General features: G+C 39.8%; 1 protein-coding gene across 9 annotated transcripts in view; it reads left to right on the top strand.

Moving 5' to 3' along the window:
• The window catches only part of tgs1 (trimethylguanosine synthase 1), a 77,424-nt gene that overhangs the window by 49,098 nt on the left and 6,845 nt on the right, over positions 1-21,481 (top strand). For 7 of the 9 annotated variants that reach the window (XM_041189936.1, XM_041189934.1, XM_041189935.1 and 4 more), the window contains one exon: positions 1,249-1,327. In XM_041189936.1, the coding sequence (XP_041045870.1) occupies positions 1,249-1,327 (79 nt within the window). Of the gene's footprint in view, positions 1-1,248; positions 1,328-2,765; positions 2,847-21,481 lie in introns of those variants that run through there. The other 2 variants (XR_005943318.1, XM_041189938.1) reach the window with 2 other exon arrangements.

Genomic DNA, 21,481 nt, shown 5'->3' with positions numbered 1-21,481 from the left:
AATGGGCAGACAAGTGGCAGATGGAATTCAATACAGACAAATGTGAGATGATGCATTTTGTCAGAAGTGATAGGGAGAGGCAATATAGACTCAATCGTACGGTTCTAAAGAGTATGCAGGGACAGGGAACTGGGGGTGCATGTGCATAGGTCTGTGAATGTGGCAGGATATATTGAGAGAGTGGCTAGCAAAACATATGGGGTCTTGAGTTTCGTAAGTAGAGGCATTGAGTACAAAAACAGGGAAGTTGTGCTGAACCTTTATAAAACGCTAGTTAGGCCACAATTAGAATATTGCATCCTGTTCTGGACACCACACTTTAGGAAGGATATGAGGATCCTTGAGAGGATGCAGAGGTGAGTTACGAGAATGGTTCCAGGGATGAGGAATTTTAGCTACAAGGTTAGGTTGGATAAGCTTGGTGTTGCTCTCCTTGGAGCAAGGGAAATTAAGGGGAAATTTGATAGCGGTGTCCAAGATTATGATTGGTTTGGATAAGGTTGACGAGGAAAAACTGTTTCCATTAGCTGATAGGGGAACACAGATTTGAGAGTTTGGCCAAGAGATGCATGGGCAATATGAAGAAGAACTTTTTTATGCAGCATGTGGAACTTGCTGTCCATGAGGGTAGTGGAGGCAGAGGTGATCAGTGATTTCAGAAGGAAATTAGTTGGACACTTGAGGGAAGTAAACTTTCAAGGCTACTGAGTTAGAGCAGGAGAATGGCACTGACTGGATTGGTCCGTCAAGAGCTGGCATAGACTCGAAGGGCCAAAAATGCTGTAAATGACAACGAATGTGTGAAAGTGTCTTTTTCCTGCAGCGGCCAGTGTGAAAACATGTAAATGAGTCCAGACAAGTGAGGTGTGGAGAGATAACTGCAGGAATAACTCCCAAGTTTACAAATTTCACAATCTGCAGCCATTCATTAAAATATTCCTTCAATGAGAAAAAAACTTGAAATGCTAAAAGTCTGAAACAAAAGAAACTTTTGGCAAGTCAAACTGATCAGTATCTATGCAGATTTTTTTTTAAAAAAGGTTAACACTTTGGACCTGAACTGTTTTTCCCTTTACAGACACTGATGAAGCTTCTTTAAATTTCCAGGTTTTTTTTGTTTCAGTAGTTTAGTCTTGCGTCGAATCTCTTTCGAGTTTACCTTTAAGCTCAAAGTTGTGTTTTCGTTGTTTGATTCTTCTGTTCCAAACTGGCTTTACACTTTCTTATTTTGCCTTGACTTCATATTACCTCTGAAATTTTTGCACTTTCTCAGAAGATCACTCCGAACATAATTTATTTCTTACCTCGCAATGCTGACATAGAGCAGGTAAGAACTGTTTCTCTCTTATATTTGTGTTGTTCATTACCTGTTGATTTTTTTTTTCAAAAAAGAACACGAGCATTATTTTCAGATTCCACTTACATCAACTTAACATCATGTTAATTGATAACTAACTTTAGCGGCATAACTGTTCCTGGATTTGCTGTATATCTGTCATTTTGCTTTGCATAGGGTTTGCTTATGTTTGTATAAGCTAAGTGTTATTTTAAGCATTACCACAGAAAAAATAGTCTGCAAACTTTAAATAACAAGGTCTTCACAATTATCTTGTCCTCATAGACATTTGCAATGTGTATTTTTGCTCAGCACATAGTGTTGCTCAGGATTGTAGGGAAAGAGCAGGGCAGTGGTCTTAATTGGAAACCCTCTGAAAGACTTCTATCCCTTGGATCTCAAAGTACAGTGTTCTAACCTAATTTGCCAAAACAAGACACTAATTTTCTGTGTGTCCCCATTTCCTCTATAGATTTTTTTTTAAATTTGGAATCAATCATTAAAATACATCTAGCTTGCTTTAACCCAGATAGGAATTATTTTCTTTTAAATTATCCATTTCTCTTCACTGTGTAATTGTACTAACTTGACCAACATGAAAACTTTGGAAACTAAAGGAGTTTTAAGGAAAGTTCCAGCTTCAAGAAACCATCAGTTTTTTTTATGGACGCTTCAATTACTGTAATGGAAACCAATAGGAAGCATGTATTTTATTATTTAAAGTTGTCACAAAAACACAGTTACAGCTGAAATCATTGTTATATTATCTTAGTTTTCAAGTTTTTCCTTGAAAAATCTTGTATGAAACTTCTTTTTAAACTTGACATTTGGTTTACCTGCTACTTCCACCAGATGGCAGTTGTATGACAGTGGCAAGTAGATCAAGGTCTGCATTATCATTCATTGTCAGGTTGCTGACATTTATGAATACTATATTTGCTTTCTTGAAAACAATTGAAAAGGTTCATGCAAGTTCTAAGAGTTTGGATATTCTCAGTCCAATTTCTAGTGGGTTGGGTTCCTAGTCATGGGGTAAATGGTGTAGGGGATGCAAGAGTTTCTAATGACACCGTAGCAAGGGTTCTTCTGTGTTTTGGGGTTTTAAGATACGTTGTTGGGACAGAATAGAGAGGACTTTGCTTCTGGTTCAAGCTGTGCTTTGTTATTATGTTACACATTGAGGCTAAGTCCCAAAGTATGATAAGCATCCCAATCCTTGACTCTTGCGGCACCAAAACGTTGCAACCTGGCTCCTGGACCCACCCTGCAAAAATAAAAGTTGAAATAGTGAATAAATTTGCATTTGGTAAATTACAAATTATCATCTATCCAAATATTATCTATATGGATTGACCAGTTAACCAAATGATATGAATTTCACAGCATGTTGTATATGTGTAATTATTTTATTGTGCTTTAAATTTGTCAGGAACTCGATGAAAGTTACTGCAATTGATGAACCTGACACTTGAATTAATAATGCAACAGATGAAGCCAGATACTTGAATTAGTAAGCAGTCAGAGATCCAAATAATCCACTTTTTCAAACAGGTGTTTGATTAGGCATGTTCCCATTTTACTCTGGGCCATGTGATTTTTGTACTGGCACTATAACATTGCTGCAGTGCTAAGTGCCATTCAGCTCATCAAGTTTGTTCAGCCATACAAGATGATCATGGCTGATCTGTGTGTTCACCCCTGAATCTTCTATATTCAAGGGAATATAAGCTTTATGTAATCTCCTCATAACCTAATCCTGCTAAGATTCTGGTGAATTTGAACTGCATCCCTTCGAAGGTCAGTATATCTGTTGTAAGGTGCTGTGCCCAGAACTGTACATAATATTCCAGATTTGGTCTAAGCCAGAGATTTGTATAGCTCTGGCAAAACATATTTCTCTTTATATTCTCAGCCTCTAGTTATAAAGGCTAACATACCATTAGCCTTTCTGATTACTTCTTGTATTTGACTACTATATTTTAATCTATTATTATGGATGAGGAGAAAGATGAGATGGTGGGATAGCTTTTTCCCTTTTTCTTCACCTTTCGGTTGTCTGCAACAAGATGTGTGTTTCAGAGGAAATGTTTTAAATTTAATGTTTTTCTGTGTGTTGTGACTTTTAGTAATAGACACAAAGCAAACTTTCGGGTAAGTTTAGATCAGAAAAGATATCATTTATTCATGCAAAATTTATTCCCCAAAATGTAAACACAATGAAAAATGCTTGCTCCTTCACGCGCAAAGATACACGCACACAAGTAGAGATGGTTTCTGGACAATGAAACATGCAGCTAGATTATTAACAGAATAACAAGAAGCAAATCATACGGTCAAGTAGCCCTTTAAGATGTATACGATGCATCTATTTCTGCCTGGCTGTTGAAGTCAATAAGATTCGTTATCTGAAGTCTGTTTCGATCACGTGACCACATGATGAATACTTATTGTTCACATAAAATGATTCAAAGTTAGAACCATTGCTTTGCAATGGGGGTTTCATGGTGGCTGTTCACACCTAGTGATAAACTGATTTCTCTACACCTCTCTTCATTAAGGGTCGAGCTTGCAGACACAGCATCTAACGGCTATTGATTTTGAGTTTTGGTAAATACACAGACAATGGGGCTGTAAATTTCACAAGTTGTTTCATCTCCAGTATGCTATTTAAGGGAGGGTACACCACCCACAATCATTTACATTTTTAAGTATTTTCCAGAAACTTGTTCAGACATGCATTGATCTTTTTTCTGTGCAGAAATCACAGATCACCTGACTTTGGCAACCACCTTTGATGCACCATATTCACTTTTTAAAGTCATTTTCAGAAAGTTCACATTGACTGAAATCCATATCTTGAAAGTTAGGAATATGATACAATCTGTACTGGACATGACATGATGTACATTGGCCCCTAAATCTCTTTGTGCCTCCACTGTTCCTAGCTTCAGACCATTCGCAAACTACTCAAATCTATCCTTTATTGATCCAAAATAGCCTAATGCCTAACTGTTTTGAAATTCATTTTCCTTACTTTTCCCCACTCGCTACAAATCCTGCACTCCAGATCCCACTACCTCATGGGACATCCTGCCCATGTGCCCAAGATCTGTTGGGTCAAGAATTAGCCTGTTCAGTCACATGAAGAACCATGGCAGAAAATTGTGGTCCTGAGTAGGTGTCATGCTCCCATATCTCTCACTCATTTTATGTTCCTACCTGTACTACTTGCTATATTACCAATCTTTGAGTCATTGGCAGATTTGAATGTTTGGCTTTCTATTTTGTTATCCAAGTCAATAATAAAATTGTGAATAGTTGATGCCCCAGCATAGATGCTTGTGGGGCACCACTAGTCACTTCCTTTCAATTCGAGAGAATACCCGTTATCCATACTCTCTTTTCAACTGCTTAACCAATCTACTAACCAGGTTAATAAATTACCATCAATTCCATTTGAACCAACGGTCTCGTGTGTGGAATCTTATTGAGTTCTTTCTGAAAGTCCGTTTACAATACTTTCAAAGTGGCTCTTGTACTGGCACTACGACATCACTGCAGCAGCGAATGCTGAATGTAGAAATCAATAACAGAACACGGAAGTTTCCTCTTGAATTGCCTTTTTGTTTCACAAATTGGTTTATTCTTGATTTTTTTTTGTATTACACACTCCTACTTTTGAAAACTTTGTGCTGTTTTACCAATAATGAAAATGACAGTCATGATCACAGGTTATTTTTCTGACATCAAAGCATTGAAACCAGGCTCTGCAATGGAGCTCCTTGATATTTTAGTTGCAAAACATTTTTCAGTAAATAGCATGCAGCATTCTTTTGTACTTTAAGCTTTTATCTACAGACCTGGATCTAGCCAAATGCTTAATGTATTTTTATCTTGGAAGTACATTAACACTAAATTGTCTAACTGTACAGGATAACTATTTGCCTCAGATATTATCAGAAAAAGAAATGTTTCTTTCCACTGGAAGGGAAGCCACAGCCCTCTGCTATTATTGTGCTTATATACAGTAAGCAATTATCTGCTTCCGGTTGAGAATCTATTTCACAGAGCAAGCTGAGAGCTTGAACTACTAAACGTTTAAGAAATTCTTTAATTGTAAAAGTTCCATCAGAAATATGTTTAAACATGTTCATGCAGCTTTTCTTTTTACATAATTTGTAATTATTGGTTTGAATTGCAGAATAGTATTGTGCCAAATTTTTTTTTACCCAATTGTGCTTCCTGGCATTAATTTTGAGTTTATTTCTCGTTTGTAAAGAGAAGTATGGATTAATTGGGTTTGATTTGAATGATCTGCAGAGAGCGCAGCAGATTCAACAGTGATTTATATAAGTTGGAGCATGGTTGTTTTTAGTTGCAACAACAGCAGACTTTTTATTTGTTATGTTCCATGAGGGATTGATTTGCATAAAGCAGCATTCTTAGTCTCCCTCTTTTGCTTAATTTCCTTGAAACTGCAGTATTAACTTAGGGGATTTCCGATGACCTGGTAAAGTCTTCTGGAGTGATTTTCCCAATTTGCATGTGAATACTAGATGAGAGCCTTATTTTGGTTTTGTAACTAATTTCTGGAATGCAGCATTTGGAACAGTGTGATTCTGGTGAGAATAATGTTGCTCGAATGCATTTGCAACTAATGAGCCAATTTGAACATTTAAGTAATAATGCTCCTGATCTCCTTGGTAATCATTAATCTAGATGACTGGTATAAAAGGTGCATAATTTGTGAATACAACTGTGCAGTATACAGTGGCATTTATTAGTTGGGGAGAAAAGCATTGTTGCATGTTGCTTAATATATTTGGATGAAAATCTTCTTTGTGATAAAATATCATGCCCTCTTCTTGCTTGCCAAACCTGCTTCGTTATTATAAATTCAAGGCAGATGGATTGCTGACTTTCTGGTAGGTATGATTTTTTTGCTTACAAAGAACCATTTTTCCCCACCTCAGTTTACACAGTGGGTAGCCCCAATCCAAAAAATAGTGTTACAAATTTCTGGTCAGCACGAGATAGTTTCTCGGCTTCAGCAATCAACAGTCTCACTCATGAGTGGATGCCTATGATCAGGAGTCTTACTATCCAGTATTTTGGACATGAGGACATGGCCTGAGCACTGTAAAAGAAAGATCCTTTGTGTGTACTAAATACCATGACCTTGCAAATGCTCCATAAACATTTCTCCTATCCTTTGCAAGATGGTTGGGGAAGTTAATTTGGTTTATCTTGTATCAATATCTGACTTGAGCATATTAATATTTTCAGTGAGGTTTGCATATATCTTACTGTCTGTAGTATCAAGTAATAAATTCCATAAACTTGCAGAAACAGTCATTCATATAGCAGCTTTAAAGTACAAGAATATCCACAGGCACTTCACTGATCAGAAATTTTACAGCACAGAAGGATGCCAATCAGCCCATTGTGTTTGTACCGGCTCTCTGAGTGAGCAATTTACTTTGCCATTCTCCTGCCTTCTCCCCACAACCCTAAACATTGTTCCTTTTCAAATAACAGTCTAGTTCCCTTTTGAATGCCTCAATTGAACCTGCGCCTCCACCACACTTTCAGGCAGTGCATTCCAGACCTTAAGCACTCACTGCGTGAATAAGTTTTTCTTCATATCACGTTTGCTTCTTTTGCAAATTACTTTAAATCTGTGCCCCCTCATCCTCGATCCTTTCACAAGTGGGAACAGTTTCTCCATATCTACTCTGTCCAGACTCCTCATGATTTTGATTACCTCTATCAAATCTCCTCTGTGGCTGCCTTTTCTCCAAGGAAAACAGTCCTAACTTCTCCAATCTATCTTCTTAACTGAAGTTCCTTATTCCTGGAACCAAATCCGTGAATTTTTTCTGCACTCTTTGCAGTGCCTTCACATGGTTCCTAAAGTGCAGCGCCCAGAACTGGACACAATACTCCAGTTGAGGATGAACTAGTGTCCTATATAAGTTCAATACAACCTCCTTGCTCTTGTACTCTATGCCCCTATTGATAAAGCCTAGGATATTGTATGCCTTGTTAACCAATCTCTCACCTGTCCTGCCACCTTCATGGGTTACACAGATATACACCCAAGCCCCTTTGCTCCTGTACCCCTTTGAGAGTTGTAACCCTTTATTTCATATTGGATTCTCCATGTTCTTCCTATCAAAATGAATCACTTCATGTTTCTCTGCACTGCATTTCATCTGCAACCTGTCCACTGATGCCATTAACTTGTCTATATCCTTTTGTACTTCTATAATATCTTCCCCTCAATTTAAAATGCTCCAAGTTTCATATCATCCACAAATTTTGAAATTATGTTCTGTACACCAAGGTCTAGGCCAATAATATATATCAGGGAAAGCAAGGGTACCTACACTGACCTCTGGAGAACTCCACTACAAACCTTCCTCCAGTCTGGGAAACATCTATTAAAAACTACTTGCTGTTTCCTGGCACTCAGCCAATTTCGTATCCATGTTGCTGCTTTCCCTTTTATTCCACAAGCTATAATTTTGCTCCTGGGTCTGTTCTATAGTACTTTCAAATGCCTTTGGAAGTCCATGTACACCACATCAACAACATTGCCCTTATCAGCTCTCGCTGGCACCCCTTCAAAAACTCCAAGTTAGTTAAACCCCACTTCCTGTAAGGACTCCATCCCCTTCTCTCAGTTCCTTCACCTCCGTCGCATCTGTTCTGATGATGCCATTTTCAAAAACAGTTCCTCTGACATGTCTTCCTTCTTCCTTAACCGAGGTTTTCCATCCAAGGTGGTTTACAGGGCCCTCAACTGTGTCTGGCCCATCTCCCGCGCATCCACCCTCACACATTCCTCTCCCTCCCAGAAACATGATAGGGTCCCCCTTGTCCTCACTTATCACCCCACCAGCCTCCGCATTCAAAGGATCATCCTCCGCCATTTCCACCAACTCCAGCATGATGCCACCACCAAACACATCTTTCCTTCACCCCTCCTGGCGGCATTCTACAGGGATTGTTCCCTCCGGGACACCCTGGTCCACTCCTCCATCACCTCTAACACCTCAACCCCCTCCCAAGGCACCTTCCCATACAACCGCAGAAGGTGCAACACCTGCCCCTTTACTTCCCCTCTCCTCACAATCCAAGGGCCCAAACACTCCTTTCAAGTGAAGCAGCATTTCACTTGCACTTCCCTCAATTTAGTCTACAGCATTCGTTGCTCCCAATGCAGTTTCCTCTACATTGGAGAGACCAAACGCGGATTGGGTGACCACTTTGCAGAACACCTTTGGTCTGTCTGCAAGCATGACCCAGACCTCCCTGTCGCTTGCCATTTCAACACTCCACCCTGCTCTCATGCCCACATGTCTGTCCTTGGCCTGCTGCATTGCTCCAGTGAATCTCAACACAAACTGGAGGAACAGCACCTCATCTTCCGACTAGGCACTTTACAGCCTTCTGGACTGAATATTGAGTTCAATAATTTTAGATCATGAACTTTCTTCTCCATCCCCACCCCCTTTCCGATCCCCCACTTTTTTTCCAATAATGTATATAGATTTTTCTTTTCCCACCTATTTCCATTATTTTTAAATGTATTTCCATCCATTGTTTTATCTCTACCTTTTAGCCTATTTCGATTCCTTCACCCCACCCCCACTAGGGCTATCTGTACCTTGCCTGTCCTGCTTTCTACCCTTAATTCGCACATTCCTTTGATAATATCACCATCTTCAACACCTCTTTGTTGATGTCTATGACATCTTTTGGCTATCTCCACTCTATCACTGGCCCTCTATCCAGCCCTACTTTTCCCACCACCACCATCTCCCCCCCCCCCCCCCAAAAAAAAACAGTTTATATTTCACCTCTCTTCTATTTTTACTTAGTTCTGTTGAAGAGTCATTCGGACTTGAAACGTTAACTGTGTTCCTCTGCTGCCAGACTTGTTGCGTTTTTCCAGGTATTTTTATTTTTATTTTTGTTTTGGATTTCCAGCATCCACAGTTTTTTGCTTTTATCTTAGTTAAACATAATATTCCTTTAGGAAATCCATGCTTGATTTCCTTAATTAACCTGTATTTGCTGGAGCAAATATTTGGTTGGAAACTCAGCTCAGGATTCAAATGGTGTACCAAGATTGTAAATAATCTGATTTGGCTCGAGACTGATTTGGGTCTACCTTCAGTTTACAAGTTGGTATGCACCAGGGGGTGATGTTTGTGCTAAATGTTTATGATATTTTTGTAAAAGGACATTTTAGTTTAAAAACAAGTTTTATATGAAAAAAATCTGCCAGAAGGGTGTGCTAAATCCCAGATGTATTGCCCTCTGGTGTAGAATAAGGTATAAAGGAACCTTTTTTTTGCACAGGAAGTTGCGGTTCAGAAGTAGATAGCTGTGTATATTCTTAATTGTTAAGAAGTGACAAAACTATTCAAATGGCAATGAGGATGGGATCATCATTATTAGGAGCTTTAGAGGCTTTTGATCCAGCTACCATGGACTTTGTAGTTTATGTCGAGCAAATGGAACAGTTTTTCATTGCAAATGAGATTGAAAAGGAAGAGCAGGCCTGAGTGTTTCTTACAGACATCGAAAAATTTCACTTTACTGAGAAATCTCATTGCTCTTGACAAGCCAGCAGATAAAAGCTTTAAAGACGTTTTGAAAAAGCACTTCGATCCCAGACCAATTATTGCGAGAGATTTGAATTTCATCAAAGGGAACAGCTTGGGAGTGAGTCATTTTACCAGTTCCTGGCTGAGTTGAGAAAATTGGAAGAACATTGTGACTTTAAAACAAAAACAGAATTACCTGGAAAAACTCAGCAGGTCTGGCAGCATCGGTGGAGAAGAAAAGAGTTGACATTTCGAGTCCTCATGACCCTTCAACAGAACTGCTCTGTTGAAGGGTCATGAGGACTCAAAACGTCAACTCTTTTCTTCTCCACCAATGCTGCCAGACCTGCTAAGTTTTTCCAGGTAATTCTGTTTTTGTTTTGGATTTCCAGCATCCGCAGTTTTTTGTTTTTATCTCATTGTGACTTTAAAGGTTATCTGGAAGAAGTGTTGCATGATTGCTTGGTTTGTGGACTAAGAAATAAAAGAATTCAGCGTAAATTGTTAGCAGAGCAAGAGTTGACACTGAAGAAAGTGTTCAAGGTTGCGCAAAACATAGAAATGGCAGAGAAAGCAGCTGGAGATTTGAAAGTGCATTCTAACAATGCCAAAGTTGAAATAGTGAAGTCAGGGTATACTCACTTCCAAACATGTTATCACTTAATGGAATAAGGCATGATGCATGAAGTCTGTAAGTGGAAAACCGACGTTTGTCGCTACTGTGGAAAAAAGGGACACATACAGCGTGCATGTAGATCAAAGACCGATCACAGTAAAGTAGTACCGCCAAGGAAAGGGCATCACGTGGAGCACACAGACAAGTTGCGATGGAAAATAAACAGACAGTTTAAAAAGATGCATTACTTGGAAATAAAATACAAAAGTAACGCGAGCCCAATCGAGGTAGAAAACGAAACTAACATTGACAATACAGAAGAGCAATTGTATTGCATTCAGCCTGATCTGAAACTAGATGAAGGACTAAAATTTGGCGTTGCCTTAAATGGTAAAATGGTTGAAATGGAGGTTGACACTGGAGCATCTGTTTCAATTGCTTCAGAGAAGACATAGGAGAAAATGTTCAAGAAATGCCCATTGGAGAAAACACTCTTCTCCAGCTTAACACCTTTACTGGTGAACCTGTGAATATACTTGGAAAAATCTCAGTTCAAGCTAAATATAGAGATCAAATAGCAATGTTGCCACTGGTCATTGTGAAAGGGGTTCATCCATCGCTTATGGGCAGGAACTGGCTAAAAGAAATTCGGCTGGACTGTAACAAAATAAAGTGCATTGCAACCCCATGTTGCAGTCCTTGTTAGACAAGCACACTTTTGTCTTCAAAGAAGGTCTTGAAATTATTAAAGGCATTGAAGCCAAACTTGCTGTGAAGGCCAAAGCTTCTCCAAGGTTCTTCAAACCATGTTCCATTCCCTACTCAATGTGACAGAAAACTGAGCAGGAACTAGAACTACTTGAAAACTTTCAGATAATTGAGAAAGTTGATTATGCAGAGTGGGCAGCTCCAATAGTCCCAGTGGTGAAGGATGATGGGTCTATTGAAATATGTGTGACTGTAAAATCACCATTAATCCTTTACTGGAAGTGCATCAGTACTCGCTGCTCTGAATGAACGTGAATTATTCACAAAGCTTGACCTATCACAGGCATTTTTGCAAATGTAGCTGAGTGAAGACTCCAGAAAGTATACAACCATCAGCACACAACAGAGGTCTGTATCAATACAAACGACTACCATTTGGAATCATGTCATCACCAGCCTTATTCCAGCAGACCATGGACAAAGTACTGCAGGGCCTCCCTGATGTAATCTGCTTCCAAGGTGACATGCTCCTCACCGGGAAAAACCTCCCAACTCATTTAGAGAACCTAGGCCAGGCCCTGCGTAGACTGAAAAAATATGGCATCAGCTGTAAGAAATCCATATGCTCGTTCCTGAAGCCCTCATTAGAGTAACTGGGACATGTGATTGATGAAACTAGCCTCTCAACCTCACCCAGAAAGGCGGAGGCAGTGGTGAATGCACCACAGTCCAAAAATGTTAAAGAGCTTCGTTCCTTTTTGGGACTTGTGAATTACTACGGCAACTTCATTTCCAGTTTGGCTACCAAGGCAGCACCACTGAATAATATGCTGAAGAAAAATGCAAAATGGGATTAATCACAAGCCTGTAAGGAAGTTTCAAGAAACTCAAGCAAGAGCTCACTTCTCCTAAAGTTCTGGAACATTTCAATGAAAAGTTACCTGTCAGCCTGGCTTGTGGTGCATCTGGATATGTTGTTGGAGCTGTCATCTCCCACACATTATCTAATGGCAGTGAAAGGCCCGTTGCATACTCCTCACATACATTGTCCAAGGCAGAACAAAATTATGCCCAAATTGAGAAGGGAGCTCTTGGATGAATCTATGGAGTCAACAAGTTCCACCAATATTTGTATGGGCATAAATTCACATTAATTACAGACCACAAGCCTTTCACCTGGTTGCTTAGCCCAAAGTCTCAAACCCCAACACTTGCTGCTGCACGCCTACAAAGGTGGGCACTGATCTTATCTGCTTACCAGTACAAAATTACATTTCGCTCTACTGAGAATCGTGGAAATGCAGACACACTTTCCAGACTTCCATTACATCACAGCCCTACAACCTGAAGTGAAGTCACTGCTTTCAATGTGAACTAAATAGACATTACCTGTGAAAGCAGATCAAATTCGACTTAAACTACAGAGGAATGCAATGCTCTCCAAAGTTTACCTGTACACACAGAAGAGTTGATGTGTACCTCAAGAAGTGACTACTGAGCTTAAACCTTACAACATGCATAGATTTGAGCTGACTTTGCAAGACGGTTGTTTGTTATGGGGAATCAGAGTTGTTATTCCTGAAATTCAAAGCGTGAGTGTTAGAAGAACTTCACCTTAGTCACATGGGGATTGTCAAAATGAAAGCATTAGCTTGTCTACATGTATGGTGGCCACACCTGGATAAAGACATCGAAGACATAGTGATTGCTTTCCATGCCAGGAAATGAAGGCTTCTCCTGCACCCGTACCATTATATCCGTAGGCTTGGCCTGACCACACATGGCAGAGACTTCATGTGGACTTTGCCAGACCACCTCTCGGACATATGTTCCGGATTGTGGTGGATGCCTGCACAAAGTGGCCTCATTATTCCCACAAAATCAATTACTTCAGCAAAGACCATTGATACTCTCTGGAATGTGTTCAATACTTTTGGATTGCTGGAGTAGATTGTGTCTGACAATGGCACACAGTTCATATCATGTGAATTTCAAACATTCCTGAAAAAACAATAGGATCAAGCAGATTTTCATCTCGCCTTACCACCCATCCTCAAATGGTGAAGCAGGGTACTTTGCCCAGACATTCAAAATGGCCATATTGAAGGGGGGGATGCAAACAGATCGGAAGTTGAAGCTGAAGAACTTTTTGATACTGTATCGTAACACTCCACATTCAACAACTGGCGTATCTCCTGCTGAGCTGATGCTTGGAAGGCGACTGTGTACCAGAAAGGATTTGCTGTGTCATGATTTGAAAGGAAAATTGGTTCAAAGCAACTTGATCAGAAAAGGTCACATATCACAAATAAACCAGCTCAAGAGTTTAATCTGGATCAGTCTGTTTGGGTCCGAAATTACTGTGGAACACCAAAGTGGCTCCTGGGAAGAAGCGTCAAGTGTCAAGGACCACTCACCTATGATGTTGAATCTTCCTGTGGAATCTGGCAGAGACACACTGACCAGATTAGAGAAGCCAAATCCAAGGGACCAAATTTCCAGGGATCTCCCGTGGAAGATTTTTGGGAAACATCTGCTCCAATTGGTGAAACCCGACTTGATTCAACTGACAAACCTGTAGTACTTGTAGCTGCAACTGTTGAACCTGAACAGAAACAAGTGGAACAACAGAACCTTTCATTTCTAAGCAAACAAACTGAGATACCTAAGCCAACACTCCTCTCTAGACGAAAGCGAATCTGCAAACCACTTGACCGTTTTGTTCCAGGCTAAAGGGGGAGGAGATGCGATGTTTGTGCCTAACGTTTATGATTTTTTTGTCAAAGGACATTTTAGTTATAAATAAGTGTTATGTAAAAGAAACCTGTCAGTAAGGTTGCTCAGTCCCAGATGTATTGCCCTATGGTGTAGAAAAAAGAATAAAGGAACCTTCTGTTTTTTTACACAGGAAGTTGAGGTTCAGAAGCATGTGTGTCTGTTCTTAATTGTTAAGTAATGAACACTTCACAGGGGTCAGAATTTATTTTTGAGAGCTCTTGAGATTTTCTCAGTGGCTACCTTTTGTTTTCAGGGGCTCCATTTTCATCATCACTATCTCCTTTATCAGGTGATGCAGTTATGTAGTAACATTACCTTCTGTATTTGTGTTGAATTTGTTTAGGGTTTCTTTCTTTAGATAGATAAGACAGCACAAGTACCAAAGGGGTGTGTGTGTATGTAAAACTTTCAATCTATATATAAGATGTTTTTGTTAATTTATTATAAATAAATCTCCATACTCCAAAATGAAAATTCTAACTACATGGCACAAGCTAACTTATTGGGAATGAGTCTCACCTCCTTTTAAAAATTAATTGCAAGCAATTAGCGCACTCTCGCATTCTTTGATTTTATTTTGCTAATTTCAAGCTTCTTATTCCTAAATACTTCTATTTGAAGTGAGTACTGATAAACACATCAGGACATTGACTTTCAAAGATCCAACTGTGCAATAAGGAGAATAGCACCAAGCTAACCATTAGATAACAAATGTTTTAATTCACATATACTTCACATTTGAGTGATTTTTTCCAAGCTAATGCACCTTCTCCCTTAATCAGCCGTACTTTAATGAGGCATGCATTGGTGGACCAAAGGAACATTAATTTTGGTTTCTTGTACCCATATCAAAAAAAAGACAGGTGTTTTCTCAAATGGAAATAGTTGGGAAGAATCGATCTTTAATGAAATCAAAAACAAAAGGAACTCAAATACATAGCTCCAAGAGATCATGAAGCTATCATTTGGATATTAACATGTCCATACCAACTTTTTTCCCACAAAAGCTGTTCATATTTCAAAGAGATTGTTTATGAGATTAGTTTTATCAGATTCTCCTACCCCTACCCCACCCCCTGGGGCAACCTCCTGTCCCACAACCCGGGGCTTTCCTCCCTCCCTCGCTCGCCGCTTCCCTCCCCTCTTCCCACTTGTTTCTCCTCGCACTCCCTCACTCACTCCATACTAACATGGATACCAACATACAAATTAGGAGCAGGAGTAGGCCATTCGGCCCCCTCAGCCTGCTCCACCATTCAATAAGATCATGGCTGATTTGATTGTTACCTCAATTCCACATTCCCACCAACCCCCAAATACCTTTCACCCCTTTGCTTATCAAGAATCTATCTAGCTCTGCCTGAAAAATATTCAAAGACTCTGCTTCCACCGCCTTTTGAAGAAGAATGAGTTGTCCCCTGGCCTGGAATCGAACCCAAGCCACAGCTGTGAAAGCACTGAACCTTAACCATTAGACCATCAGGGACACCTCGCTCTCCCAACTCGTCTCCTGAGCCCTCACTCACAGCAAGGGTTCGGGAGAAGAAGCGGCAAGTGGGAGAGTTGGACAGGGAATCGGCAAGAGAGAGGGTCGGCCTATTGGATGTATGTAGATAGAGTTAGTATATTTTTCATATTTTTAAATTTATTATGTTTTAAAGTTTTCGGAGCTTAAGAATGTACAGTATTTCAACTTACAGGGTACCATGTTTTAATGTTCTATTTCTGAAGGGAAACATCCCACCGAATGTAACTATAGCTTTTACATCGGTTGTAATGGGAAAATCTGATTCACTTAATATTGTTCAACTTAAAGTTGTACTTTTCAGGAACATTAACTTTAGGCAAGGACTTACTGTATAGCACTGAATGAACGTGTGAATGATCAAACAATGAGCAGATGCATTTTTAATTAAAATTTCAAATCATTGTATACTTGCTACAGACAGACCCATTTTATGCAGGAAGCCTAAAGGAAGATGAAAATTTATGCCAGGAAATGTCTGGTCCTGATATAATGACATTGGGTTGGCTGGGTGTGGCAAAAAAAAAGCAATGGAGATTGTACTGCCTCTTTAATCAATGCATTAAGTCTGTTTTATAAAAAATAAAGAGGCTGAATGTATGATTCTGAAAGGAAATTTGATGTTTTGATGTAAATAATCCATGTTTACATTGAAAAGAATTTATTATAAGCCAAGAAAACTTTGTTGTATGTGTAAGGCATAATTAGTATATGAAGTTGCAAACTTGCAAATAGGCTTCCAATTATAGTAATGAAAGTGCACTTTGAAAATAAACTGTAAAATTTCTCATATAAATGGTACAGGGTTCTGGTCTTGGTACGAAAGCAAGATCAATAAGAAAATTGTCTCCTTAGCTTCAGTAATTGGACTTAAACAAATTGGGTGACTTAGATCTGCTAAGTGGCTCCCCCCCCCAACCACTTCTTACCTCCTTACAACCCTCAAGAATATCTGTCTCCTCGTCAATATATCATATGCTGAATGTACAATAGGTAGACTTGAATTCTGCAGTGATTTACAGGATTTACATGCAGATGATGATCTCCTGTGATGTTGCTCACTGACATATTTCATAGAACGATACAGCACAGAAGGCTGCCATTTGCCCATCATTCCTTTATCACCTAATTGCTAAAGTTATCCAGTTAATCCCACTGCCCTGCTCTCTCTCCAAGTCCTGTATTTTTTCTTCAATTATTTATCCAATTCCCTTTCACTATTTACTCTTGAATGTGCTTCCATTACCCTTTCAGGCAGTGCATTCCAGATTATAACAACTTCCTGTATTAGTTTTGTTTGCCAACCTTTTTAAATTTGTGTCCTCTTATTACTAACCCTTCTGTTACTAGAAACAGTTTCTCTTTATTTATTCTATCAAAACTGTTCATCATTTTGAAACCTCAATCAAATGTCCCCATAAACTTGTCTGCTTCAAGAAGAACTGCATCAGCTTCTCCAGTCTCTCCACATAAGTTGTATTATATGAAGAGTGCCGGAGAGCATGCCAGGATCAGCACAAGGCATACCGAAAAATGAGGTGTAAACCTGGAGAAGCTACAACACAGGACTGCCTGCTTGCTAGACAGCAGAAGCAGCATATTATATACAGAGCTAAGCAATCGCACAATCAGTGGGTCAAATCAAAGTTCTGTAATCTGCCACATCTAGTTGTGAATGCTGATGGACAATTAAGCAACAAACTGGCGGAGGAGGCTCCACAAATATCTCCATCCTCAGTGGTGGTGGAGTCCAGCCATTCAGCACAAAAGATAAGGCTGAAGCTTTTGCTAGTGTCTTTAGCCAGAAGAGCCAAGTGGATGATCTATCTAGGCCTCCTCCTAAGATCCCCAGCATCACAAATGCTAGTCTTCAGCCAATTTGACTCACTCCACGGGATATGTTCAGTATCATTTGCACCTCCTCAGATACTGAAGCATGCAGTGTGCCCACATGCAGCAAGACCCCTGGACAAAATTCAGGCTTGGGTTGATAACTTGCATGTAACATTCACACCACACAAGGACAAACAAAATAACCATCTCCAAGAAAAGAGAATCTAACCACTTCCCCTTGACATTCAACAGCATTGCCATCAATGAAACTCCCACCATCAAAATCCATTGTCCAGATTCTTACCTGGACCAGTGACATAAGTAATGTGGCTACAAGAGACTAGAAATTGTGCAATGCCTAACACTTCTGATTCCCCAAAGCCTGTCTGTGCCATCTACAAGGCACAAGTCAGGATGGAATACTCTTCACCTGCCTGGATAAGTGCAGCTCCCACAATACGTAAGCTCGACACCATCCAGGACAATGCAAACCCCCTTGTTCAGCACTTCATCCACTACCTAAAACAGTCACTCACTCCACTACTGACGTGCAATGGCAGCAGGGCTTACCATATATAAGATGCACTACCGCAAATCACCAAACCTCCTTCAATATCACTTTCCAAACCAGTGACCTATACCACTTAGGAGGAACAGCACCACCTGCAAATTGCCCTCCAAACCACACACCATCCTGACTTGGAAGTGTATCGCCATTCCTTCACTGTGTCGTTGTTGGGGGGAGGGGCACGAGCGGTGAGTTAGGTGAAATGGAAACTGAGGGGGCCACTCTATCTTGTTTATTCATTATTCATTGAAGGTCCCAAAAATGTCATCAAAAATACACACAGATGCTGCCACCTTGCCTCTTAAAATCTGCTGGTACATTCAACCATGGTCCCAGTGGCAGGACTTTTCTACCACCCTTGTGCCACATCGTTAAAGCTGATGTTAAAGACTCCCAAACTTTTTTGTCCCGACGCCCAAAAATTGTAGTGGGCAATAAAAAATTGCTGATAATTGGTTTGTTAACCATCTTAATAGTTAATTAATGATTTCAAAATGGCAGGCGGCTAAATTACATGCCCAGTTTGGGCATGTAAAATCTAGCCCTCTGTTTCTTCTCTTTATGAAGCAAACTTTTGGATTTTTTTTTGATCTTCTGCAATATTGCCATCAAGTGTGCATTCTAATCAGGATCTGATTAAGTTGATCAGTAAATATTTTCTTTATCCTAATAGTCACATACACAGGACCAAATTTGAAACTTTCTTTTAATAATTACCTACTCAAACTTTGAAATTGTTCTGTCACTGTTTGTTCAACAAGTAAAATCTAATGAACCTATCATCTAGGATTTAGATCACAGTAATTTTTTTGAAGGCAAGTATTAGTTTTTAAATTGCTTATGCAGCTGCATCCTCGCTCAACAATAACAACAGACATTTGAGAACAATGTAGAAAATGTGATGTATCCTTGACTGGCTGTTAATGCCATTCCAGGGCACACAATATTGATGTTGCCGAAAGTCAAGAATCCCTGGTTTGAGATAATATTTGCAGTTTTGTTTTTTAATAAAATTCTCTGGCACAAACCATACCCCTTTCAAATCGGCCAGTTCAGTTTCTTCTCATTCCTTCATGGGGTGGCTGTATCACTGGCTAGGCCAGAATTTATTGCCCAATTCTAATTTCCCTTGAGAAGTTGTGGTGAACTGCTGCAGGCCATGTGGTGTAGGTGCACCCACAAGTGCTGTTAGGAAGGGAGTTCAGGATTTTGACCCAGTGACGGAACTGCGATATTGTTCTAAGTCAGGATGGTGTGTGTCTTGGAGGAAAACTTGCAATTGGTGGTATTCCCATGCATCTGCTGCATTTGTCCTTCAAAGTGGTAGATGTCACAGGTTTGGAAGTTGCTGTTGAAGGAGTGTTTTGCTCAAACCGTAGAATCATAGAATCTCACAGCAGAGCTGGAGGCCATTCAGTCCATCATATCTCTACAGGCTCTTTGAAATAACTGGTCAATTAGTCCCACTCCCCTGCTCTTTCCCAAGCCCTGTATATTTTTCCACTTCAATACTTGCTCAAGTCCTTTTTGAAAGTTACTATTGAATCTCCTTCCGTTGTCCTTTCAGGTATTCCAGGTCATAACTTACTGCGTATCTTTTTTCCCTTTGGTCACCGCTAGGCATTTTGCCAATTGTTTTAAATCTGCAACAAAAACAGAATTACCTGGAAAAACTCAGCAGGTCTGGCAGCATCGGCGGAGAAGAGAAGAGTTGACGTTTCGAGTCCTCATGAGTGTTCTGTTGAAGGGTCATGAGAACTCAAAACGTCAACCCTTTTCTTCTCCGCCGATGCTGTCAGACCTGCTGAGTTTTTCCAGGTAATTCTGTTTTTGTTTTGGATTTCCAGCACCGCAGTTTTTTGTTTTTATCTCTGTTTTAAATCTGCGTCCACTGGTTACTGACCCTTCTACAATTGGAAGGTTTATCCTTATTTACTCTATCAAACTCCTTTATGATTTTGAACATCTCTAATAAAATCTCTTAACCTTCTCTTCCCTAAAGAGAACGATCTCTCCCTCTCCATGTAACTGAAGTCCCTCATCCCTGGTACCACTCCCACCAATCTCTCCTGCACCCTCTCTTAGGCTTTGACATCCTTCCTGATGTGATGCCCAGCATAGTGTACAATACTCCAGTTGAAGCCTAACCAATGCTTTTTTGTAAATGTTTGGCATATATTCCTTGATTTTTATGCTCTATGCCTCTCTTATGAAGCCAAGGATCCTGTATGCCTTTTCACCAAACTTCCCAACTTGTCTGCCACCTTCAAATACTTGTGTAAATGCATCATTTTTAAGATTGGGCCACTTATTTTATATTGCCTCTTCCCATTCCACCTACCAAAATTAACCATTTCACATTTCCCAACATTAAATTTCATCTGCCAGGTTACAGCCCGTTTTACCACTCTGTCCTCTTGAAGTCTGTTACTATCCTCATCGCTGTTTAATAACTATGAAAGTTTCATGTCAACTGGAAACTTCTATATTATGTTCTATTTACTCAAGTCTGGGTCATAATTACATATCAGAAAGAGCAGTGGTCCTGACATTGACCCATAGGGGACACCACTACATACTTCTCTCCAGTCTGAAAAATAAAAGTTAGCCATTACTCTCTGCTTTCTGTCACTTTGCTAATTTTGTGTCCATGCAGCCTTAGCACCTTTATTCCCATTGGCTTCAGTTTTGGTAACAAGTCTGTTATGGGGTACTTTATCAATTGCCTTTTGGCAGTCTATATGTACAACATCAGGAAATGGAAGGGAGGGAGGAACTCAGGAAACTTACAAGCACCAGAGAAGTGGTATTGAGCAAATTGTTGGAGCTGCAAGCTGACAAATGCCCAAGTCCTGATGGACTTCACCCTAAGGTCTAGAAAGAGTGGCTAGTGAGATAGTTGATACATTGGTTTTAATTTTCCAAAGTTCCCTAGATTTGGGAAAGGTTCCATTAAATTGAAAAATAGCAAATGTTAGGTGGGAGACAGAAAGCAGGAAACTACAGGCCAGTTAGCTTAACATTTATCATAAGGAAAATGTTAGAATCTATTATTAAAGATTTTACAGCAGGGTACTTAGGAAAATTTAAGGCAATCAGGCAGAGTCAACATGGTTTTGTAAAAGGGAAATCTTGTTTAACCAATTTATTAGACTTCTTTGAAGGATGTGTTGTGGATAAAGGGGAACCGATGGATATACTGCACTTGGATTTCCAAGGTGCCAGATCAAAGGTTATTGCGGAAAATAAACGCTCATGTTATAGAGAGGTAACATATTGGCATGGATAGAAGATTGGTTAGCTAACAGGAAACAGAGGGTAGCCATAAATGGATCTTTTTCAGGTTGGTGAGTTGTAACAAATGGTGTGCCACAGAGATCAATGCTGGGGCCTCAACTTTTAACAATTCCTATAAATGACTTGGATGATGGTTGCTCAATTTGCCGATGACGCAAAGAGAGGTAGGAAAGTAAGTTGTGAAGAGGATGTAAGGAGGCTA

Source organism: Carcharodon carcharias, chromosome 6, assembly GCF_017639515.1.
Source record: "Carcharodon carcharias isolate sCarCar2 chromosome 6, sCarCar2.pri, whole genome shotgun sequence".
Classification (NCBI taxonomy): domain Eukaryota; kingdom Metazoa; phylum Chordata; class Chondrichthyes; order Lamniformes; family Lamnidae; genus Carcharodon; species Carcharodon carcharias.
The sequence above is the reverse complement of the archived record's forward strand: the minus strand, read 5'-3'. Positions and strand labels throughout refer to the sequence as shown.